The sequence below is a fragment of the Ailuropoda melanoleuca genome, chromosome 6 (assembly GCF_002007445.2).
Source record: "Ailuropoda melanoleuca isolate Jingjing chromosome 6, ASM200744v2, whole genome shotgun sequence".
In the NCBI taxonomy this organism is placed as follows: domain Eukaryota; kingdom Metazoa; phylum Chordata; class Mammalia; order Carnivora; family Ursidae; genus Ailuropoda; species Ailuropoda melanoleuca.
The window spans coordinates 73,435,245-73,458,832 of NC_048223.1; the positions used below are offsets into that span (position 1 = coordinate 73,435,245).

Here is a 23,588-nt window from a genome sequence, read left to right on the forward strand (position 1 = left end):
GGGGCGGCAGCCAATGGGCGCCGAGGAGGTGGGCCGGCTGGCGGCTGTCACCCTGCCGGGGACGGGAGCGCGGAGCCGGGGAGCGCGCGAGCCGCCGCCTCCCGGGCCTTGGGGGTGGAGCCGCGGCTGGAGGAGGAGGAGGAGCCGCCGAGCAGCCGCCCGAGGACCACTGCTCGCCCGGGCTGCGGAGCACCGACGCCGGCCCCACACCTGCCGCCCCGCGTCCGCGACCGTCAGCATGATCGCCGCGCAGCTCCTGGCCTATTACTTCACCGAGCTGAAGGATGACCAAGTCAAAAAGGTGAGCCCCCGCCCGCGCCGCCGCCCGGCGCTCTGCCCGCAGCGTTGCATTCCGGCATCCGCTCGCCGCCGCCGCCTCCATCCTCCCGCGCCCAGCCTCCCCCAGGCCGGCACTGCTTGGGCTGCAGGGCGGGGAAGCCTTCGCCCTTCGATTCTGCCCGGGATTGTGTGTGTGTTGGGGGGAGACCCCTGAGACTGGGCTGACTGCTGCAGTGTCCTTGAGCTGGGCTGTGGATGTCAGAGGGGCTCCCGGGCCACGCGGGGAGGCGCCTGAGCGGGGGGGCCGGTGGGTCGATCCGCTGGGCCTGTTCGGAAGGTTCTGAGCGCCGTGGGCGGAGGAGTGATTACAGAGATGGTGGGGAGCTGAGCGCGCAGCCAGCGGGGGTGCCGGCTGGAGGCCGGGCATCCCATATTTGGGGTTCCCCGCGGAGGGCGCCGGGGGGGGGGTTCCGGAGAAGCTCTCACCCCGGTCCTACGAGCAGTTGCGGCTGTTCCTTCATCTGGGGACAGGGTGACCCGCCCGGCTTCCCGGAACGGGGAGGGGTGCGGAGGCCACCGGAAACTTTGCTCGTAGGCCTCAGGTCCAGAGCGGCATGTCTGAATGGAATTTTTTATTCCTCTACGTGACGGCGCTCTTAAACTGTAATTTCCAGCCAGCCCAGGGAGCTTAAATAAGACACTGGTCTTTGGAGTCGGGTGGAGGCCTTGACATGTATGCCTGTGACATGTGTGTACTCGCACAGGGACGCATCTCCCTACCCTGAGGGGTTGCTACCTTAGACCTCTGCCTAGCAGACAATACTGTCCACCGGCAGGTCTTAAAGGTGTACCTCTCCCCTATGCCAGCCTCGCCACCATGTTTTTAAGAAACAACTGAGGCTGTGGGGGAAAAGCACCCATTTTATCAGTCCAAGGCCTGGCACGGGCTCCTGGCCCACCCACACCCAGCACGGGTGACAGGACTGCTGGAGTAAGCTGGGATGGACGAAGGAAGCGAACCTGACTGTGGAGTTCCGACGAGGGGAGTACCTTCAGGTGAGAGGCGGGATCATAAAACCTGCCAGCCCTGGGATGTTCACTCAGTGCCCTTCCTATCTGCCTAGGACAGCCGCCTCTGGCACAATAGGAAATAGGCCCGAGGAGGGCAGTGACCTCATCAAGGTCACCCGGTGAGTGAGCTGCAGAGCCTGGGCGGGTCTCTCCCTCCCTCCCCTGGGAACTTGACCGGGGCTCCTCCTGGAAGTCAGCTAAGGGGGAGGTGCTGAGACAGAGGCCCCGGGGATGCTGCGTGGACCCTGGGTGCTGTGCTGAGTGGGGACCAGAGTAGGGCCGGTAGGAGACAGGCCTGGAAACCTGCCACCGTCCCTCATAGCTAGGAGCAACAGGGACTCTAGAGTTGACCGCCTGTGCGACCCCTGCTCCCTGCTGGGCAGCACCGAGGGCTTCCTTTGGGCCCCTGAGCTGGGGGAGCAGCTGTGCCTGCCTCCATGTATGTTTCCCGTTCTCTAAAATGGCCTTGTGTGCTGTTGATGTTCTCCCCATTTCCAGTGCGGAATTCAGGGTGTGGATGAGTTCACTGTCTTTCCCCTGCACGTGGCATGTGCTGTAGCTCAAGACAGCAGACCACTGGGGTGGGGGACCCAGATGACCTTTCTAAGCTTCCACCATCCATACCCACCATCACCTGGGTGGCCTCCAGGGGTACGTGGGGTTGAGGTTTGACGGTACTCAGTAAGAATTGTTTTACCAGGCACTCAGTGCTGACTGTGGCCCCAGAGCCTTCTACTCGCTGTGGTGGCCTCCCCTGAATTCTGTTCACCAGGCTCCTGGAGGCATTTGGGCATGTGGCTTCTGAATCAACTAGTCCTCCAATCCCTTCTGCTCTGAGATGGGGATTCTGGCGTGCCCTCACCGCCCTCTTCTGGCCTCAGAACACGGCAGGAGGAGGGTCTTGAGGCCAGAGCTTCCACCACATAATATAATTGGCCAAGGAGAGTTTTAAGAATGAGATGGCTTTCTTCACCCAGCTGGGGACCATCTTAAACTGCTTTCTGTGGGGTGTGTGTGTGTATTCCTGCCTGAGGATCACCTTGGTCTGTATGATGGGCTGCGTAGGCATTGCCATCCATGGGTGTGGTCCCCGGGAAGCTTCCCAGGCCTCCTGAGAGCCTAGTGGACACTCAGTCCAATGGCCTAGTCAGCTTTCCCCACCCCCACCTGTGCGGATGCTGGGGGACTAGCATCTTCTCTCTTGGGACTCGAGACTTGGTAGAGAGCAGGCTTCTACCCACCGCTTACTGTGAAAAGGCCGGGTGGGGCTCCAGGGCTCCAAGCCCTGTTCTTCTTCCTGAAATTGGGCCCTACCTGCGACCCGGTGGGGACCCAGTGAGGCTAGCCCTCCGCCTGCCTACCCTACCGGTGCCGTGCGGGTAGCCATGATGATTCAGCCCTTCAGCCCTAGGCAGCCTCTGGGCTCTGGAGACAGCCCTGGCCTCCCCCACTAACCTTCATTCATTTCCTTGTCTTCTGGCCTGGGGGTAGGAGGGAGGAAGATGGGGATGGTGCCAGGGAAGGTTTTTTCGGGATTGCTCAGATACAGAAGTGATCGTGAAAAGGGTGATCGTTTCTCTCTTCATTGCCTATGAGACATGTCACTAATTCAATCTCATAAATATATCCGGGGCTGAAACAGGCCGAGTGCCTGGCTGCCCGGCATGGAGCCCCATTTACCAGACTGCGTCTGCATGGTATTGGTTAATGGGGTGCTGGGGAGAGCATGTCCTGGCATTAGACTGAAATAAGTACAAGGCATATTTTCCTTTGACTCTTCTAGTGCTTTTAATAGGAAAAGGAAAGCATGTGTGAAAGGCTTGTGAAAGATTCCATTCATCAGAATCCCAGACATCTGCTCATTCTGCAGCTAGAGCCTGGGTCCTTTGACCTCCAAGTAACTTTTAACAGGCCTGTCATCTTGCCTGCTGCTTCAGCTTGGCTTCCCCAGTAGGAGCCCGTAGGAGCCTGGAGGAGGGTGACGGTGTGCATAGTGCTTTCTTTGGGAGAGGAAGAGGAGTCCAGCAAGGTGAGAACTCGGCCTTTTAAGAAGGACTAGCTTCCCGGGGTGCCCGTCTGGCTCAGTCGGTAGAGCATGCAACTTTCCATCTCAGGGTTGTGAGTTCGAGCCTCACGTTGCATGTGGAGATTACTTTAAAATCTTCAAAAAAAAAAAAAAAAAAAGAGGAAGGACTAGCTTCCTTTCCTCCAAGTTTGTCAGAGTGTTGACTGGTGGGCTTTTTTCTGAGTGGGATCCCCGTGACCCTACGTAATCCCCATGAGCAGGTGAGCAAACAGGTGCGATTTGTCCAGCAGCTGAACTCAGGAGTGCTTGGCCCAGGAAGGTGGGGGAGAGTATGCTTAGCAGTTAAAGAGCTACCCACGGTTTATTTTCTCAGAGCCCATGTGTCCCAGCTGCAGAAGCAAGCGTTAAAAAAAAATGCTCTTTCCGTATTGCTCAGGGGTGAAGGAGAGGAGAGTTAGAGAATTATGAAAAATACCTCACACACTTTTAGATCTGGTCTAAAATGTCCTGTAAGAGCCTCACTCCTTGGTGAATCTTTATGTTCTAATCCTTGTCCCTGCTACCTTGGATGTTCTTCAGAGTTCTCCCCCTAAGAGAAGCCCCAGCGCTTCGTTTGGTTTGATAATTTGGGATTGTCGTGAGGGAATAAACTGGGAAACCGGGTGGGTACAAGGGACTTTCACATCTGGCCATGCTGCGCTGTCCTCCCACGCTCCTGCTGTTTTCTGGAGATGGCATGGGCAGCCTTCTCCAAAAAAGACGGATTTGGTACCGTCTCTGCGTGTGTCTGCAGCCAGGGATTCCTGCTGGGTAGAATTCACCCCTGTAGTCAGCTCTGAGCGTGTCTCAGGACACCCCTGTGGGCAGAGAGGCTCCCATGCCCCTCCGAGGCCAGGAAGCAGTCATGGCCAGACTACCGGCACCTGCTTATTGATTTGAGGACCTTTAGAATCAAGTCTGGTCACGGGAACTCAGTAGTTTCTTTGAAAGACGTTTGAGTCCTTTATCATGTGCAGAGGGCTGTGCTAGGCTGGGGTGACAACTATAAACTTGATAGAAACGATCCCCGATTCCCCTGGAACATATATAATGATTTGCTGTCTTATGATAAGTGCGAAGCACAGAATGCTGTGAGAGCTTGGGGGTGGGCAGTGGTCAGATCATGGGCGGGAAATCACTGGCTTAGGAGTGGCTTAAAGCCAGGCTCTAGCTGGACAAATGGGAATATTATACTTAGAAACTTTGTGAGGGAGACTCAAATGGATAGTTCTCAAAACGTAGTTTTGCTTTCTCTTTAATGGCTTGTTATCTCTGAGCATCCCAGAACAATTTATGGCTGTCCTATCAGATATCACGTGTGTGTGTGTGTGTGTGTGTGTGTGTGTGTGTGTGTCGCTCCTGTCTGTCTATCTAACAATACACACAAGTATACTAACAAGCTTGTGTGTGTGGATGCTTTCAAAAACCTCCAGTGAGGTTGTCAGGACAGAAAGTACTATTATTTCTGAGTGTCCCAGAGCAGGGCCTCCCCCTTGCAGTTTCTCCCCTGGGCATCCCGCCGCCTGCCCTTTGTGCGGCAGACCAAGGCAGGGATTTTATTCCTCATTTAGAAACAGGGACTGGCGGTCCCATGGAGAGAGACATGACTTTCTGGAGGTCTTAAGAAAATCTGGTATGGGGTCCAGCAGGCGAGTCTTACTCCCTCTGCTTCTTTCCTCTAGGATAAAAATCCATCCTTGTTGATTTTAATGATTTAACTTGGAATCTATATTTTAATTCTCTCCCCCACAAGTCAGTACATAGTCAGATTTTATTATGAAATATTTGAGGTGCATTAAAATGAGATTTGAGATTAACATAATAAACACCTGTGTGTCCACCACTCATCCTGAGAAGTTACAGACACAGTTACAATTCCACTGGAGACGCGACTGAAAGCCCTGCATGCCCATCTTCCGTCCCATTTTGTTTCTCCTTCCAGAGGGTGCCTCTGTCCTGATTTAGATGGTTATTATTTCCATGTATGTTTTTATGCCTTTATTATATAGCATTTATCTATATCATTGTATAGTGTTACTTTATGTGGTCGTAAGCTTCTGTAAATGATGCTGTGCTCTTTTGTATCCTTCTGCAACTTCCCTTTTCTACCTCAGCGTTCTGTCTTTGGGGTACTTCCACGTTGATTCATTCACCTATGTTTCATTGATTTAAACTGCTGCATGCTCTGACATTGTGAATACACCACAATTTATAATTTATCTCTTCTTTTGATGGGGACTTGGGTCTCTAACGTTTCACATTGCAAACGGTGCCACAGTGATTCTTCTCCTGCCTGTCTCCAGCACACATACACGTGGCTCTGGGCTGTCTGTCTGGGATGGAACTGCTGGGTGGGGGAGTGTGTATATCTTCCCATTTTCCACATTTTGTCAAATTTCCGTCGCCCGGGGTCCTGCCACTTCATACTCCCATCAGAAGTTCGTACAGGTTCCTCTCGTTTCACACCAACCCTCGGGACAGTCAAACCTGTAACAGGTTTTAACAGATGATTTTTTTAAAAAAGATTTTATTTATTTGTCAGAGAGAGAGAGAGAAAGAGCATAAGCAGGGGGAGAGGCAGGCAGAGGGAGAAGCAGGCTCCTTGCGAAGCAAGGAGCCGGATGCAGAACTCGATCCCAGGACCCTGGGATCATGACCTGAGCCGAAGGCAGACGCTTCACCGACTGAGCCACCCAAGCGTTCCAAGTAGATAGTTCTGAAAGAGTCTCTTTCTTCCCAGTCATTTCCATTCGCATTACAGTGCTGGAGCTTAGTTTAAAATTAGCCATTTCCTAGTTTACCGTATCAAGCAGAGCCCTGGTGAGGTTGACAGCTCTCATTGTGAGCGGTGCCAGCCCCATTGACGGCTGCTGGGACATGTGCACGCTCCCGAGGAGGGGGAGTGGGTGCAGGGAAAGGCGGGGCGGGCTCTCTGTGCCCCCCCTCGCCCCCCCAGTGTAGGAATCCGTTGCGCTTTTCCGGGAATTAAAACCTGCACGTGGGCTTCTGCCCGCACACCCTCTCCCTTCCTGGGTGGAGCCGGCCCAGGCGCGGCTGGCTTATCAGTCTCCTAAATGTGCCAGCTCTGGTAGAGGACACTCAGGCCCGCAGCCTCTCTCTGACTGTCTTCCGTAAAAGGAGAGGGTGGCCGTGCCCCACCGCTGGACAACTGAGATGCCAAGTGTGCAGGCCAGGCGTTTGCAAACCGCGGTCCCTGCTCTGGGGCAGAAAATGTCGGATCATGTTCATGTGATTCCAGGCTTGGTTACAGGCCACAGACGCTGACACCTGGAGGGGACCTTGGAGGGACACGGAATGGCAACTAGGAGCCTGTCTGTCCTAGCAAGGTCTTATTTCATCATCAGTAATAGTACTGATGGAGGCCAGCATGGAATGCCTGTCGCATTCCTTGCTGGGTACCGTGCTGAAGGCGTTACACCCCCATGACGCCCCTGCGAGGGGGGCACTGTTAGGATCTCTGCTTTTGGATAAAGACCCCGAGGCTCAGATAGGAAACAGAAGAGTGCACATTCTGCCAGCATCGAGTCTGATGGCAGAGCCCAGTTCTGTTTTTAGTTGAGGTATAATACTCGTAGTGTCAAACTCACTATTGTAAAGTGTGCACGGTGGTTTCAAGTACATTCACGAGGTTGTGCAACCATTACCACCATCTAATTCCAGAACATTTTCATCACCCCCAAAAGAAGCCCTGTACCCATTAAGCAGACACTCCCCATCCCACCCTCCCTCCAGGCCCTGGCAGCTACTAATTTACTTTCTTTTTTTAAAATGGATTTCCCTCTTCTGGACATGTCATATAAGTGGAATCATGCAGCATGTGGCCTTTGTGTCTGGTCTTCCACTGAACATCATGTTTTCAAGGCTCGTCGGTGCTGTAGCATGGATCGGTTCTTCGTTGCTGAATAATATTTAGTCGTGTCCAAATCCCGCAGTATGTTTATGCATTGTCAGTTGATGGACATTGGGGTTATTTCCACTTTGGAATAACGTTGCTGTGAACATTTGTGTGCATGTTTTTCCTGTGTGGACATACGCTTTCGTTCCTCTTGGGCATATGCACGCGAGTGGCATTACTGGGGAGCCTCTGTCTTCATCCATCTGGAGAAAGGCATCGGCTCCGTTTAGAAGTGAGAAGACAGAGACCACCCCTGGGGGCGGGGGAGTGAAGTGACTTGCCAGAGACCACACAGTTCATTAGTAATAGGCACAGGAACACTGTCTAGTCCCCTGACTCAGAAACCCATGTTCTTCCTACCATACCACACCCAACCCTCCCATTTTGTTTAGGGAAACAGAGCCAAGGAGGTTGAGAGCTGGGCACACCCCTCCCTCCTCAGGTTCCCCAGACCTCTTTCTCTCCTTCCCCATCCTCCCCAACACCAGCACATTGGCTTTGCTTGCCCACCCCATGCCCCTCTTCTCTTGCTCAGTGTTGATGAACTCCCTCCACTTGGGAAGGAAATTGGCCCAATAAAGTCATTTACAGTGAAATGTTAGGGATTTCCCATTTTTCAGATTTGTCCTGTACCCTTTCTATTTGTCTTCCTCCCTCACCCTTGTTTGCATTTAAAAGACGACCACCACCGAGGACAATGCCTAGCCTTCTAGAAGAACCCCTAATGCTCTTGTAATGCCCAGTCCTGAAGATTGTTCTCTCCCACAGCCTCACAGCCTCGCCTGCACTGTAAGCAGCTAGTTTCTTTGATTGGGGTTTGCCTTCAACCCTGTTATTCAATCTGACCTTATTTCTCTGGGGTCTTCTGGTGCCTTCTCTGATGTCCCTCTGGGTGGGTGGGATGAGTGGAGTAGGAGACCCAGGCCGCTGTTGTTGTAAAGGCACCACGTCACCTTTGCAAAGTTCTGTTCTATTTACAACATACCCTCGCGTGCGTGATTTCATTGAGTCCTTCCAGCACGCTTGGATGTGGGTATTTCTTCCTGCACCTTACGTGTGGGCCAGGTGAACCCCAGGAAGTGAAATTGACATGATCTTGGTGGCCAGAAAGGAGAGGGAGTGCACGTCTGTCTGACACCGGTGGGCAGATCTCACCACACCTGCAGAACCCGAACCACAGTCCAGGGCTGCCCGCTTCCAAAGCAGTACATGGCAGCAGCCCGCAGTAGAAACCATCACCCAAGCCTCCCAAAATGGGGGCGCTAGAGCGGTGCTGTCCAGAACAGTAGCCGCTAGCCACGCGTGGCCACTGGGCACTTGAAATATGGTGAGTCTGATTTGAGATGTGCCGTTAAGTGTCAGGGACGCACAGGATTTCAAAGACTTTGTATGACAAAAAGATATATAAAATATCTCATGAATAATTTAAAAAGCATTGTTTGCCTATGGGAATAATATTTTGAATATGTTGGGTTAAATACAATGTTATTAAAATTAATTTCACCTGTGTTTTTTAAAAAAACATGTGGCTACTAGAAAGTTTTAAGTTACATATGTGGCTTGCATCGTATTTCTGTTGGACCCAGCTCTGCCAGACAGTGAATTTTATAGCTAAAGTTTGGGCAGAGGCACTCCGCATTGGAAGCGATGGGTTCTTATGGGTCCTTGGGCCTCAGTGCCCTCATCCGTAAGACTAGAAGGCTGGGATCCATGATCTCTAACAGATTCTTCAAGCTTGAGCAGTGTGGTGGTGGCCAGCGAGCTGTCTGGGCCTCAGTTTCCTTATTTGTCAGATGGGGTGAATGATTCCTGCCTTGCTGTCTGCCCATTTATCCAGTTAGAGAAAGGAAATGGAAATACTTGGAGAGCATACGGAACTGTACGAATGCTGGGGCACATCTGTACCAGGACACGCCTGTAGGCACTGTGAGAGGTGGCGAGGGGGAGGGGGAGTGATGCAGAGAGGAGGGAGGGTAATCCGCGGTGCCTGGAGCTGCTCCCTGTATGAGGGCCAGAGGGCTGTTTTCTTTGCTGCTGCTTTACTGAAGGCAGTGACTTGCCCCAGGTGGTGGGGGTGAGGGCGGTGTAGCTGGAGGAACCCTGAGGGCTTCAGATTTCTAGCCAGGTCTGCTCACACCCCTGCGCTGTTTGCACCCCAGGGCATTAGGGTCTGGTTGTCTCATAGTGAAAGTAAAACCGTCCGCACTTTGGAGAAGCCCTTCTCTCTTGTCTGGAGGCACCCAGATCGTTGGGAATTGGGAGTCTGGAGGCTGGCCCCAGCCCAGGCCTCCTGCACGAGGCTGAGAATTAAGCCTGTTGTTCTTGCCCTGCCGCATTCCAGGGTGGTTCTGTTTCCCTTGAGGCCACTGGGTCCCTCCTTCACTTTTAGCTCCTTCAGTGTGACAGGTTTGTTCTCACCCTGGGCCACAGCTTGGTCTCTCTCACCAGCTAGGAAGCGCCTCTGGTGGGATATTAGTGGGTACCAAGGTCGCCAGGAGGACCTTGGGCATGACCTCAAGGCCTTACACGGTTCTCCTGGCAAGAGGAGCCTGGGGAATTAGGGGAGGAGCATCGAGTTTGGAGTCTGGAGCTGGAGCCGCAGGGCTTGCTGGGTGCTTGGGGCTGCTCACTTGATTTCGTGGCCCCAGCTCCCTCCTGTGTAAGATGGGGTTCCTGTGCCCCCCCCCGCAAGTGTGCAGGTTGGATCAGGGCACGTTGATGAGCCCAGCACGGGCCCCATCCCTGCGTAACATCTCCCTTCCCCAGACCTCAGTTTCTCTTCAAGAACGGGCTTCCCATTTGCCTCCTGATTTGTCGTGAGTGCACAGATGTGTGGTATGAATTGTCTGGGGAGCCCAGCCCGGGCGCATGGAAGGGCAGCTAGCGGTTCAGAAGCGTAAATAAGATGGTCGATAAGGGTGAAGAGCCCAGTCCTGTCCCTGGGCTGCCTGAGGGAGCAAACCTCGAACTTGGAAAAGAGCCTGGGGAAAGGGAACCTCCCCTTGCAGTGTGTTAACGCCGAAGGGACCCTGTTTGCTCGGTGACGTTCGTGCACCTTGCACTCAGGAGCCTCTGAAGTGGGATGTATTTCCCCAACACACTTCCTCTGGAGACTCGCGGGTATTTAGCAGCCTCTGGGAGGACTGAAGAGTGGGGTGAGAATCTCGGTTATCTGTAGGGCTCGGTGTCCTTCTGGAGATACAGATGTGGTGGGGGTGGGAGCTCAGTCCCTCAGGCAGAGGCTGTTGGCCCCACGCAGGTGCCCAGGCGGCTGCCGTGAGGGGCTGGGCCGTTCAGGGAAGAGGAGCCGTGCTTATCTGGGCCCGCAAACCCCTGGGGGAGCTCCCTGGCTAGGCGTCACCGTCACCGGGGGCCTTCCCGCCCAGCCGAGCAGGCGCCCAGCCCAGGCGCAGACACCCGGAGGGCTTTGCGAGGAGCAGGCGCCCAGCCCAGGCGCAGACACCCGGAGGGCTTTGCGAGGCGGCGGAGGGCCGGGAGGGCATGGCCCCGGTGCCCCGGGCGCTCAGGGACGAGCGGGAGGCGCAGATATGTGCGTGCTGCTGCAGCTCCTGGGCAGGGCGCTCGGCGCGGCCGCGGGGCCGCCGGGGCAGATCAGCACGCGCGCCGCCAGCGCCGACGGCCGAGGGGATGTGGCGCGGAGGAGCTGCTGGTGCTGGGCGGGGCGGGTCGCGGTGTGCCCCTCGGAGGAGGTGAGTGTGGAGGTGCACGTCGGGGGAGAGGAGGAGTGAGGCGCGCAGAGGCCCTTCACGGGCCGAACCAGCGGAGTGGACGGTGGGTCCGCGAGGAGGGGCCTTGGGGGCGAAGAACCGTGGGTAGGGCCCCGGCTGCCTGAGGGAGGGCGGGCCGGTGCTGGGGTGACGGCTGCTGTGGGGGGCTCTGCAGGGTGAGAACGTCTCTCCTGGTGGCCACGGGGAGCTGAGCACCAGCTGCCTTCCCAGTCGCCCAGAGCAGGCCGGGAACACAGGTCCCCGGGCCGCCGCCCGTAGCAGTGAGGTGGGGCGGGCCCTGAGGAGCCCCGGCGGGCGGGCGGGAGCGGGGGCTGGGACCTTGCTGGGGGCGGGAGGAGGGGCGGGGCCGGCACGCCCCGCAGCAGGGCACAGCCTCCGGGCTCGCGGCCGTTGTGAACTTCCCGGGGCTCTGTGCGGGAGGAAGCGCAGGTCAGACAGCTGTGGCTGGCGGGCAGTGAGGAGGAGCGGCGTGGTTTGGGCAGGGCGACGGAGCCGTGCTGCTTGCAGAGTGGTGGGGGCTGTGGCTTTAATGCCACCCGCGTTCCCACGTCTCCCGGGTCTAGGAAGCACCTGGCCTGGGTTCTCCCTGGGCGGAGCAAGAAAGCTTGCAGAGGAAGAAGCACAGGACCAGGAACCGGGGAACTCGGTGTCTACCCCAGTTCTCTTGCTGACCAGTGGTCACCCTGGCCGTTTGAGGAACCTCTCTGGCCTCTGATTTTTCCTTAGGGTGTTGGAAGTGACAGCCCCCGAGTCTCCTGGCCCCGAGTCTCCTGGCCCCGAGTCTCGGGACAGGATAGTTTGAGGATCACTATGAAAGTGCTGTGCACAGTAAAGAGGCCTTTATAGTTCAAAGTCATGTGAATACACCCACATTACAGATGGAAAAACTGAGGTGCCTACAGGCTATCAAGGCCAGAGGCAGACATGGGTGTCCACGTTGCCCTGTCTGCACCTCATCACTGAACCAGTTAGGGTCCTGAGGAAATCTAAGCGTGGCTCTTAGTGCAAGTCTTAAAGGCAGGTCCTGGAGGAAATAGGAAGGAGGGGGTTAAGATTTCAAAGGACAAAGCGTTTACGATTCCATTTTTCCCCCTCTCGCACCCGCTCCTGGTATGATTGTTTTTGTAAAATGAAATAAAAAAGGTGAGCTCTGTATGTATGAGTGTTTAAGTAGAAAAACTGTCCTAGTCCATAAAGCTCTTAGTGGGGATTTCTCTGGGAAGATTAGGGGAAGAACTCAAGACTTTTTACTTTTATGCACTTTTATGTTGGTAATTTTTTAAATAATAGGTATATGTTGCTTATTGTTACTATAACTTACTGTTAGTTAAAAAAAAAAAACCCTAATAAAACAGTACAACGTTTCAGAGGAATTTTGCCAGTCTTTCATTTGCCGTGGTTTAGCGCATTTGGCTATTCTGCCTTTAGTGGTCTTTTCTGTAGAATGGGTCAGTAATGTTTGGTAATCGGTGCATTTCTCCTAGGTATCTAGGTAAAAGGAGTCGAGGACACGTAATTATCAGTTAGCCAGGGTGTGGAGGGAGATGGCTTCCCTTTTGGTTATTTAGATGGGAGGGTGGGAAATGTTATTTGATGTTAACCTTATTCTTGGCACATTCTTAAAATTCTCCCGGTAGCTCTCTGAAGTGGAAGCATTATTACCCCTTTAACAGTGAGGAAGGCAAGACCCAGCCAAGTTAAGTAAATTGTCCAAAGTCACATAGCTACTAAATGGCAGATCTGAGGTTCAAACCCCGTTCTCTTTATCCACAGCCCTGTGTTCTTTTCAAGGTGTAAGGAAAAGCCCAAAATGAGGGCTTAGAAAACCTGGAATCTAGACCCGGCTGCCACTTCCAAACCATGAGACCTGGTGTGAGTCATGGGTCTACGTTTCCTCAACTCTAAAACGGGGATAACGCTCTCCTTCCTGCCTACCACCCTGGGTCATGGTGGTGGATGCAGGCTAACGTTATTCGTGCCCGCCTCATGCCCGGCCGTGGCGTCTGTGAGTTCATTTCATCTCTTTCTGTGACATCCAGACTGGACAATGTGTGTGACAGTCCTGTGTATAAACAGCAGAGCCCTCAGCAGATGCGAACTATTATCCAAGTGACATTCATTACCCCGGACTGGTTCTCTTCTGAGTCAGCCTCCCTAGGAAAGAGAAGTGAATCTGATGTTGAAATATCTGCCCTGTCCTGTCCTTAAGCAAGAGTTTTCTTAACCCTCCCCTGCCGCTCCTCAGTTGTCTTTGCAAGACAGCATCTCCCTTAGAAAGTTCCCTTGAAAGGCTGGTGCCGGGCACCTGCTGTCACCCCTGCTGCCCTGCCTTGTTCTTAGTCCTCATGGGAGAGTGGAGGAGAGAAGGAGTGAAAAATTTCCATGGCCGTGTCCCCGTCCACTGGGGGTTAAAATGCCTGGGTCACCAGGACTGACTGTGCCTCCTGCCACAAGGGTGTGTTCCCTCGGGCATGTCCAGTCTTGAATTGGTTTTTTGTGCCTGATCTGTTGGGAGCGGGAGGTGGGGCTGAAGTCAAGCACAGAGATGTTTGCATGTGGCCCAATGCGGGGGCCCCCGGGTTCTCTTGTTAGCCAGACGTCTCTGTGCCAGAGGAGTGTGGTGGGGTCGCATTCTCTCCTCCAGTGTCTCTCCTGCCTCTGCCGTGGTCCAGCTTCTGGAGCTGCTGAGAGCTTCCAGGCCTTCTTGGTCCACGACAAGGACAGTTCAGGACAAGGGTTTGCACACTATGAGGGCACCTTCTTTTCAGGGGTTGGTGAAAGGTGCCTGGAGCCAGGACCAGGGTTGTTGTCAGTCTTGGCCAAGAGTCTGCGGGACCCAACCCATTGTATGGTGTCTGGGAACCCGGCACCTTCCCATTCCCTTCCCAGTCTGACCGGAGTCCTGCGTGTGCATGTCAGACACCTCGTGTGAGAGGGAGCACTCCGGGACCCCAAGGGTTCCTGCCACGGATTCCTGGGAGCCTCTGGCCTGTGACAGACGATCCAAAGGCTGAGGCTTGCCGCTTGCAGCCTCTGGGGGAGGTGCTGTGCTGTGGCCTCCTGTCACCAAAATGTCGAGGCAGGGGTTGGAGGCACAGGAGAGATTCTTTGGGCGCCAGTGTGCGGCCAGAGCCACCGAGCAGCAATGGTTTGTGCATGTGTCAGGGAGAGGGAGGGATGCAGGGAGGAGAGGCACGATCCGGAGATGCTGTGGAGAAGGGGTGGAAATAGAGAAGTTGAAAAGACCACAGGCTTTACCCAAACCCCTGAAGACCGGAAGCTGTCCTTTCTCAGGTCTGCCCCCCTCTGCCATCCTCCACTCCTGGGCCGCTGGCCACCCCCCCCCCGAAGGAATAGCAGCTCTCTTGCTGGGTTTCGTGTGGGGCACAGCCACACTGAGGTCCGGAGCACCCAGGCAGGTAGGATTGGCCTGACACCCTCCCTCCCTCCCTCCCGCCACCCACAACCCAGTCGTCTTTCCCAGGTGGACAGGGGAGTGAGGCCTCTGGGCATTCTGGGCCCCTGGGAGTGTTCCGCAGGTGTCCCCTGACATGGGCTTCACTCCAGTGTTTACTGCGCTGCTTTAAGGGCCCCAGTCCTTGTGCCACAGACCCTCTGAGTCCTGCCCTGGGCACTGCCTAGCCGGCCAGCCCACCCCTGGCCCAGCATCTGTGCTGGTTCAGAGGCCCCTCCTGAGCTCCCAAGGACAATGGAATGGGCTCCCCTTGGCTTACTCTCATTCACATGAGATCCAGGAGGCCTCAGGCTCCATTTCAGCTCTGCCCCAACCTACACCTTCTCTTTGGACCACGTTTCCACATCTCTTCTGAGAGGGGTTGTCCCACATAATGATTCATGAACTTGAACCAGAGGAGGGAAGCCTCCTCTCCACAGATGCTTGGGGGCTGGCTTGTCTTCTTCATCCCCAGCCTGCTTCCTCCTTTGAGCTTCTAGGCTCTTTGGGGTTTTTTTCCCTCAGATCAGTGTCCCTGTGCTAACCTGCACCTTGAGTTGGGGCAGGACGGCTGTGGAGCTGCAGAGAGCCTTGGCTTTTCTAGAAGCTTCTTCCTGTCCAGCTGGAAAACCTCAGCAGCTTTACTTGGGCCTGCCTTCCACAGAATAGGGGAACTGGTCTCCCCTGAGGGATGGGGGGCGATTGTAGGGAGCAACGTTAGACTTGCAGGTATGAGACCTGACTCTCTTGGCTGTGTTTTTGAACTAATCACTTTGCTTTGTGGAGCCTCAGTTTCTGCATCTGTAAAATGGGGATCAAGAATGTGTCCCTGATAGGGCTGTTTTGAAGGTTAAGTGACCTACTGGGTAAGAAAGCGCTCGATATACTGTGAGCCATAAGATAAACACAGAGTAGTATTGTTGCATTTAGGATGAATTAAATTCCTCTTTTGTGCCAGGCAAGCGGATGAGTTCCTTTTCCTTGGGAACTCACATGTTTTACCAGAGGATATAGGCCTGTCAATAAACCCATCATGATGGAGGGTGGGGAATGTGATAGCGGAAGCATGGCCCACGTGATACAGTAGCAATGTGACAATTTTTGATTAGTGCACGGTCTTGCTCCTGCTCAGCCCTCCTCTGCCCAGCAGACAGCTCGATCTCACTGAAACACGAATCTCACTGTTGAATACTCATCAGCGTCTTTCCAAGTCTCGCCGTGCTTTGCGATCAAGTCTGAATTTGTTAATGTGCATTACGAGGTCCTGCACAATTTAGCTCCTCACGGTCTTTCTAGTTGCCTCACTTTTTACACTGTGCTTGATCCATATTGAATTTCTTTCTGTCCTTTGCACAACCCCCCACCCCCCACCTTGCCTTTGGCTTTCACACACGCTCTTGACTGTGCCTGGATGCACACTCTGACATCACGCCTCCAGGAAGCCTTCTTAGTAGACTCCTGCTCCTGGGGCTGCTCACACACCCTTGTGTCGTGACTGCCTCTCCCCTGCCAGACTGTGGGCACCATGACAGCAAGTTCTGCTGATCTGGTACCAGCCTGGGGAGTAGAACAGAGCGTGTCTTCTCCTAAGGCTGTGATTCTGGCAATTTCTACTTTAGCTCTTGGTGATTTCTGATTGCTCTTCTCTGTAGGGCTTTATCACAAGGGGGAAAGGAAAAGGTGGTTGTGGTAGGAGAGCTTGGGGATGGGGGCAGGGTTGTCTGTGGCCACAGAGGACACTGGGGGACTCTGCCAATGTGCTCATGGTGCATGAGGTAGGAGACAGGCAGGGCCTGGGGAGCACAAGGCATGGAGACCAGAGTGAGCAGAAGGCTGCCCTGGCTCAAAATATGCAGAAATGACCTAGGGCTGGGGACTCTGTGTCCTTGGGTCAGGACGTTTCCAGCCACCCTGCAAAGTGAGCATGAGATGCCATTCTCAGAAGCAAATGAACATCAAGGTCTTTTCAGCCTCATTGGGTCATAAATCTCTCTTTCCATCCACTGGGAGCCTTCCGTGTGCAAGGCTGCGTACAAGGCACTGAGGGGTCAAGGTGAATGGAGCAGACACTGTAAAGGTGACAGGTTCAGAGAGATCAGTGCTGAGGGGAGGAGTCATGTCCAGCCTGAGGAACTCCGATATCTGCAGGAGGAGGTGAGGTTTGACCTGAACCTGGAAGGGTAGGGGGGATTTGGGTAGCTGGGAAGAGAAGGAAGGGCTTTCACTGGGAAAGCCCAGGGACCCACCAGGAATGGTAGAAGTGTTTAGGCTGGAGTTCAGAGAGCACAAAGCCGCACCTATAGAGTGTTGGTGAGTCGGACATGGAAGACATTGCAAGGCTTTGAGCAAGGGAAGGAATTGAGCAGGCTTGCACTTGGAGAAGGGGACTGTGGCAGTGGTGTAAAGGGTGGGTTGGAAGGGAGGGAGATGGAAGATGAAAAACCATTACATGAATGACTGAGGAGGAATCAGGAATGAGGAATGAGAAATCCGGGTACATGGCTGTCAGGGCTTCCTAAGCCAAAGAGAAGGAAAAAGAATGAATGGTGAGACAAGGTGACTTAGAGCCGGGTACACAGTAGGTGTCCAATAAATACTTTCTGAGAGAATAAATGGGAAGACACTGTGCAGGAAGAATAGCCAGTGACAATCCAAGGGGTCCGAGGTTAGGATCCTTGGAACCCTGAGGAGGATGGGGAGCCCAGGAAGAGCAGCAGATTGGGTCAGTACTTGGAATGACTTGGAAGTATGGGCATGTCAGCCCTGGCCCATGGGCGTGGGAGCCTGGGGGCTGTCTCCATACCTTTTGGGGATGGTGGGGTTAAGGTCTCTCTGCTCTGGGCCTGCCGCCCCAGGTTCTGAAGGATTCCAGCCCTTTGGCCACTATTTCCACCTACCTAGAAATCATGCCTGGGGAAACCCACCAGCACCACTGTCTCATTAGTTAATACTAATGGCTGATGTTTATTGGGCAGTTTCTGTGTTCTAAGTGCTTCTCCGTCTCACCTGATCTTTAAACTCTCATCTGTGAGTTAGGTCCTGTTTATCATGTCAGCTTCTCAGTTGAGGAAACTGAACTTCACATAGCTGTTAAGTGATGGTGCTGGGATTTGAGCCCCGCGTGGCTGGCTCTGGCACCCTTGTTCTTGACCTCTGCGACACTGCCATCCGTCTGAGGGTGAGCCAGCCCCTTCTCACCGAGGAAAGGAGTCATGTGCAGGCTTAGGGCACCTCTGGCACGTGCTTGGGGATTGAAGGGCAGCTTCCGTGTAACATTCGTGGATTGGAAGGGACTTGAGGCTACCTGGTTCATTTTACAGGAAGAACTGGGGCTGGGAGCATTTGCAGGACTGCTCTGAGCGACATGGCTGATGGCATTTGCATGACTGTCCATCTGATCATGTGGTGTGTCAGAGTTTGTGGGAGCTGGATTGTCCTAGACAGGCGGGCATCTCACCCTGTCCTATCCTTCCCCTGCCAGACTCAAGCTGAAATGACCTTCTTCAGGCTTGGCCTCACTTTCCTTCCTTCTTATCCTTCCCCCAGATTGACAAGTATCTCTATGCCATGCGGCTCTCCGATGAAACCCTGATAGATATCATGACTCGTTTCAAGAAGGAGATGAAGAATGGCCTCTCCCGGGATTTTAATCCAACAGCCACAGTCAAGATGTTGCCAACGTTTGTAAGGTCCATTCCTGATGGTTCAGGTGAGTCTCTCATCCAGAGATTGGGCTCCGAGAGCTGAATTCTCTGTGCAAACGTCCTTCCTACTTTCTTTCATTTGTTCATTTTATTCCCTCACTCCTCCACTCATTCATTCATTCATTCATCCATCTGTTCTGCCACCCATCTATCCATCCATCCTTCATCCATCCATCATCCATCCATCCATCCATCCATGCATCCAACATATGCCTGCTGAACATCTACCATGTGCCAGGCACTGGAGATACCATGGTTGGACAAGGCTGATCTGCCCTCATTGTACTGACTGTCTAGTGGCTAATGATAAGGGTTGTGTGTATGGGCCTGACAGATGCTGTGTGCGTTGCTCTGATGTCTCTAGACCATGAAAGGTTCCAGAACAAATGAGTTCATTTTAGGAAAAATCTCTTCATCAGGGCACCAAGACCTCCTTTCAGATAAGTAGCAATCCCAGTGGCTAGCTGGCTATTGGACTCAGAGGGGAGATTCAAGTTCCCCTCTAAAAATATTTTATAGATGTTAAATGAAGGTAGCCCCTAGAGCAGACAAATGGTGAGGGGAGGTAGAATTGGAGAAAAGAATTCTCCTTTCAGTGTGCATCTGTATATAAGTTCAGTGCCCCACAAAGGGGAGTTGGGGGCTCCCCGTCGATCGTCAGTATCCCCTTCTCCAGAGGAGTGGGCTTAGCTCCTGCACTCGGCAGAGCGGAAGCTGAGAGGGCACAGCTCGGCACGCTCAGTGGAGGCTGTTGTGTCCGGCTGACCCACAGCTAGCTGTATGCAGGGGCGGGTGCTGTGCTGGCCCCAGCTTGGTACCCTCCCAGGAATCCTGCTCGGAGGGGTGTTCTCTGCTCTGGACTGGGGTTCACCTGCTGCACGTGAGAGGAGGGAGAGATTACAGCGAAGGCCGGTTTCTCTAGGTTTCTCTGGGGTTTGTGAGTCCACACCCCGAGAGCCTGGCCCTCACACTGCTGTTTCTTCCCTGCTCTGGAGGCTTCGTTTCAAGCCTCGATTTGGAGCATGTGGTACGCAGCCTGCAAAATGAGTGTCAGGAAAACAGCGCTCCGCTTGGTGTTCACAGAGGATGGGCGGGCACACGGCTTGTTGGAGCGGACCGGCCGCGGGGGGACCGTCCTGCCGTGTCCGCGGTGCTCTTCAGAAGTCCCGGATGAGATCTGGATGCTGATGGAGGCCACATGCTCTGTGGGCTGTGTGGCCATGGGTGGGGCTTGCGTCACGTACGCATTGGCATTTGTCTCTCTCGTGTTCTTGACTGTTGGAAATCTATCCCACCTCCGTCCTTTTGTTTTCCTTGAGGTCCTGGTTACCAGCAGTTTTAACTTTTTAATAACGACTACAGAAATTCTGGGCACCGGAGTGATGGGGCTCTGGTGTGCCCGGGGTTTTGTCCTGATATCTCTGGCTTTGTGGTTCACTCCTGCTTTTTCCCAGCTCCGGCTGGCACCCACATCGAGGAGCATTGAGCCTTTCCGGGATAAGCATAGTGCTGTCGGAGAGGCATGGCTGTGGCTGCTTCCAGCTAAGGGAAGGGAGGGAGGTAACGTGGGTATGGGCAGCCCCCAGAGGGCCCCTACTCTGGCTCGGCTTCGGAGAGCACAGAGGGATACCTGATGCCCACAGGGTAACCGATCCTGTGTGACTGGCCCAGGGCTAACATGTCCAAGGACCATATGTCATGCTGGGACCATATGTCAGCCCCGGGGTGCTCTCCTTTACTCTTTCAGAAACATTTGCAGAGTCGAGGGTCTCTAAGTGTGATCCAGCTATCCTAGTAATCTAGCCACTTACCCCATCAGCTATTTTTCAAAGTAAGGCCCAGAATTTGGACTGTCTGGGGAAAAACACTCTGCAGTCCTCTCTCAGACATTCATAACAGATGCCAAGACACCGTAGGCCCTGAGCTGTCCTGCGGAAAAGAAATCTGTTGAATCTGGCTTAGCTGCCTTTTCCCCTAACCTTTGATCTTTTCTTACATACTTCATCTATTTTGAGACACTTTTTAGTTTGTCTCTGCAATCAGCAATGCACCTGAAAATTATAACGGGTGGTGTTCGTTCATTCTTTGTGTTACATATAACGGCGCGTCTTAAGTGTGATGACATGTGTGGTAACACGCCGTGCTGGGGAATGCTGTCCTGGCATTTCTGGAACAGGACCCAGCAGCCTGGGCCCCACGCCTCCTTTTGAGCCTCCCTATTCTGCAGTGTGGACGGGGCCAAATATTTAGGGCCTCTGAGGAACACAGAGTGGTGTTGACAGAAAGAGGATGGGGGGTGAAACCAAAGCCCTGCAGTTTGAGGACCCCCTGCACAGCCTGGGTCGGCTGGTTGGCTCTCAGCACCCTCCCCTGCCTCACCTGCCCAGCCCTGCCCCTGCCTTCATGTGCCTTCTGGCTGCTGGTGGTGGCGGGCAGTCCTTGGTGCTGCTTGGCCTGCCAGCTGCATGTCTCTAGTCTCTGCCTGTGTCATCACAGGGCATTTCCCTCTTATGGGGATCCTAATCAGATTAGGCCCCACATGTGGCTCAGCGCTCATCTTAACCTGATTACATCTGCAGAGACCTTGTTTCCAAATAAGGTCACGTTTCCGGGTCCCAAGGGTTAGGAGTTCAGTATATCTTTTTGGGGTGCACAGTGCAACCCTAACACACACTATAGCCTTGCTCCTTATAACTGTTCCTACTTTTCATGGTTGGGCTCAGTTCGTGTGCCCTGGGGCCCACCCTCCCTTTGGAAGGGATCCTACAGCCCCACACAGGCATTGACGCCGATGCCAAGGCCTCGCGTACCTGCCCCCAGTCCACTCCCTGCCCCCTTGGGACCGGGGTGCCCCTGACCCTCACCTCCCCTGCACCCCTTTATCAACCAAGAGCCAGGAGGTCCCCTGGAGTAGTCACATTGCGGGCCTCCTTGATAGTAAACCGTCGTGCTGTTCCCTTTTTAAATGTTAATCACTGCTTTAACTGTATAATTAGTCAGTGACAGAATTAGTGGTAATCCCAAACCACTGAGGGATAAATTGGACTCAGCTCAATGGAGAAATGCCCCCACCTGTTAAGGGCTGTGTGACTTTCCAGACAAAGGGAGAAACAAGCCTTTTCCTTTCCTGCTGACCTTGACCCTGTGGGACTGGACTCAGAGTTTTGAAACTCCACTGAGTTTTTTGGAAATGCATCAGCACAATTTTATTATTTTTTTACCCCTTTGGACATTTTTTATGGGCAGTGGTTTTTCTTTAATTGCTCTTTAGTAATCTATACTTAATTTTTTTTTTAAACCCTAAAGTGGCTTTTAGCTGCTGCATATCCTTTTTGGAGTAGGAAGGGTATGAATAATAAATAAAAGAAGGAAGATACTGAAGCCTTTTTACTTTGGTGACTTGGCTAAACAAAAAGTCCCTTTTCAGAGCTGTGCGTCCCTGGGGATAGCTGGCGCTCTGTGTCTGGCTTCTCTCAGAAGGGCTTGCTCTCTGTCTCATTCTTGAGACCTCCCATTTTTTCTCTTCTTCTCATTTCTCAGTAAGGATATTGGAAATACCAATTCGATGGCAAGGTTTTTAGGGTAAATTGAGTTGAATATTTCGCTGTTTCTGCCTCGTGGTTCTGAGCATGCCCTTTACCCAAAGCGTAAGTTGGAAAATATTTGATTTGCGGTGTGTTCAGTTAATTTTTTGGGCCCCAAATCCACATAGCATTACTTTCGGTCAAAGGAAAGAAAATACTATCTTTTCCCATGGCATTTGGGCTGCTCACTTCCCTTTCTCTGTCTTTGTTTCCTTACCTGGGAAGATGATTGGAGTGTCTCAAAAATTCTCTCCACCTGTGAAATCTGTGCGTCTCGGGTTCTGGTTGGGTTTTTGTCCTCAAGTAGCTGGGTTGCAGACACGGAGGGAGAGCCTCTGTATCTCGTACCGAATCAGTTCATCGAGCAGGGCAAAGGTAGGCATTTCCTGAAGACGGGCTTTCTGTTTGCCCTGTATTCCGTCCAGGGCAGACCTGGACTCAAGAGAGCCATCTGTCCCTGTGTTTGTTTTCCATTATTTGCTGCGAATAATGGCGGTCATCATAAAGTGGAGAGTTGCCAGGGGCCCTTCAGATGCTTTGTGTAATGAGCCTTCTTTGGAAGAGCATTTCTCCTGGCTTTGGTGGAAATGGGAAATGTGGGAAGAAGTTGCAAGTGGAGGCGGCAGGGGCAGGAAGGAAGGTTGAGGCCAAGATTTGAAGAGGTAGTTGGAGGGAAGCCCAGTGCTATAAAGAGAGGCTGACCTTGAAAAAAAAGGGGGGGAAACAAACCCAGAACACTGGATTCATCTCTGGCTCTGCTGCTCATTAGCTGTCTGACCTTGGAGGTGTCACTTCAGTTCCATACGCCTCCATTTCCTTGTCTGTAAAATGGGTCGTCAAACCCTGCTTTCCCTGCCTCGGAAGGCTGCAAGAGGATCAAATGAAAGTGCTTTGGAAACTGCAAACCACCATGAGAGTTCCAGCGGGTCCTTGTCCTTCTTAGCATAGTGTCATCTAATAACTAACTTTCTAAGAATTCTTTGGGAGGGCCCTTCCCACTGATGCAGCCCGTCAGAGGATCCCCACCATCAGGCCTACACGTGTAGGTCTAGCCCTGGAAAAAAAAAAGATTCAGAATTTTTCAGAATCCACTGGCATCTCTGTGATGTTATAGGGGGAGGAGGCAGAAAAAAAGGAAAGCAAAGGCAGGCAATCTCCCACCCTAACACCCCACAAAATGTGGAGGAGCCCCCAGATGGCAGCTTTGGTGCCTCTGCAGTGGGGTGACGGGACACCGTAGCTCTAATCGGAGAACCAACCTGAGATAAAATAGATGCCCTTTGTTTGGGAGGCCCAGTAGGTATTTGGGGGATTCGTTCCCTAATAAAGAATATCGGACTCAGGAACCTTCTGTTTGTAGCTGAAAGAAATCTAATTCAAATTTGTATAAGGAAAAAGAGCAAAATTTTAGCTTCATATAACTGGGAAATGGAGTTATAAGTTGGCTTCTGTATCCCGGGACTCACCTGTCTCTTACTCTTTCAGTCTACGTGTTGGCTACATTCAAAGGCTGCCTCTTCCTTAGGGTGGCAGAGATAGGTGGCCCTGGCAGCTCTAGCCGACGCCCGCCTCAGACCTAGTGATCCCAGGGATGGTCTCGGAAAGGGTGATGACTGGTTAACTTGGGTCATGTGCCCATCCTGAACCAATCATGCTGGCCAAGATGGGAGCCTGGATCGTGCGCCAGGATCCCACATTGGTCCCCCTAGAGCTGGAGCAGGGGGTCGGCTTACCCCCAACCTCAGATGAAAAATGGGGAGGGTAGT

General features: G+C 53.2%; 1 protein-coding gene across 1 annotated transcript in view; it reads left to right on the forward strand.

The window, feature by feature from the left end:
- The first annotated feature begins 223 nt into the window (after window positions 1–223).
- The window catches only part of HK1 (hexokinase 1), a 67,458-nt gene continuing 44,093 nt past the window's right edge, over window positions 224–23,588 (forward strand). Inside the window, exons 1-2 of the mRNA XM_011234262.3 lie at window positions 224–301; window positions 18,081–18,243. Of these exons, the coding sequence (XP_011232564.2) occupies window positions 239–301; window positions 18,081–18,243 (226 nt within the window). The 5' untranslated portion in view covers window positions 224–238. The remainder of the gene's footprint in view (window positions 302–18,080; window positions 18,244–23,588) is intronic.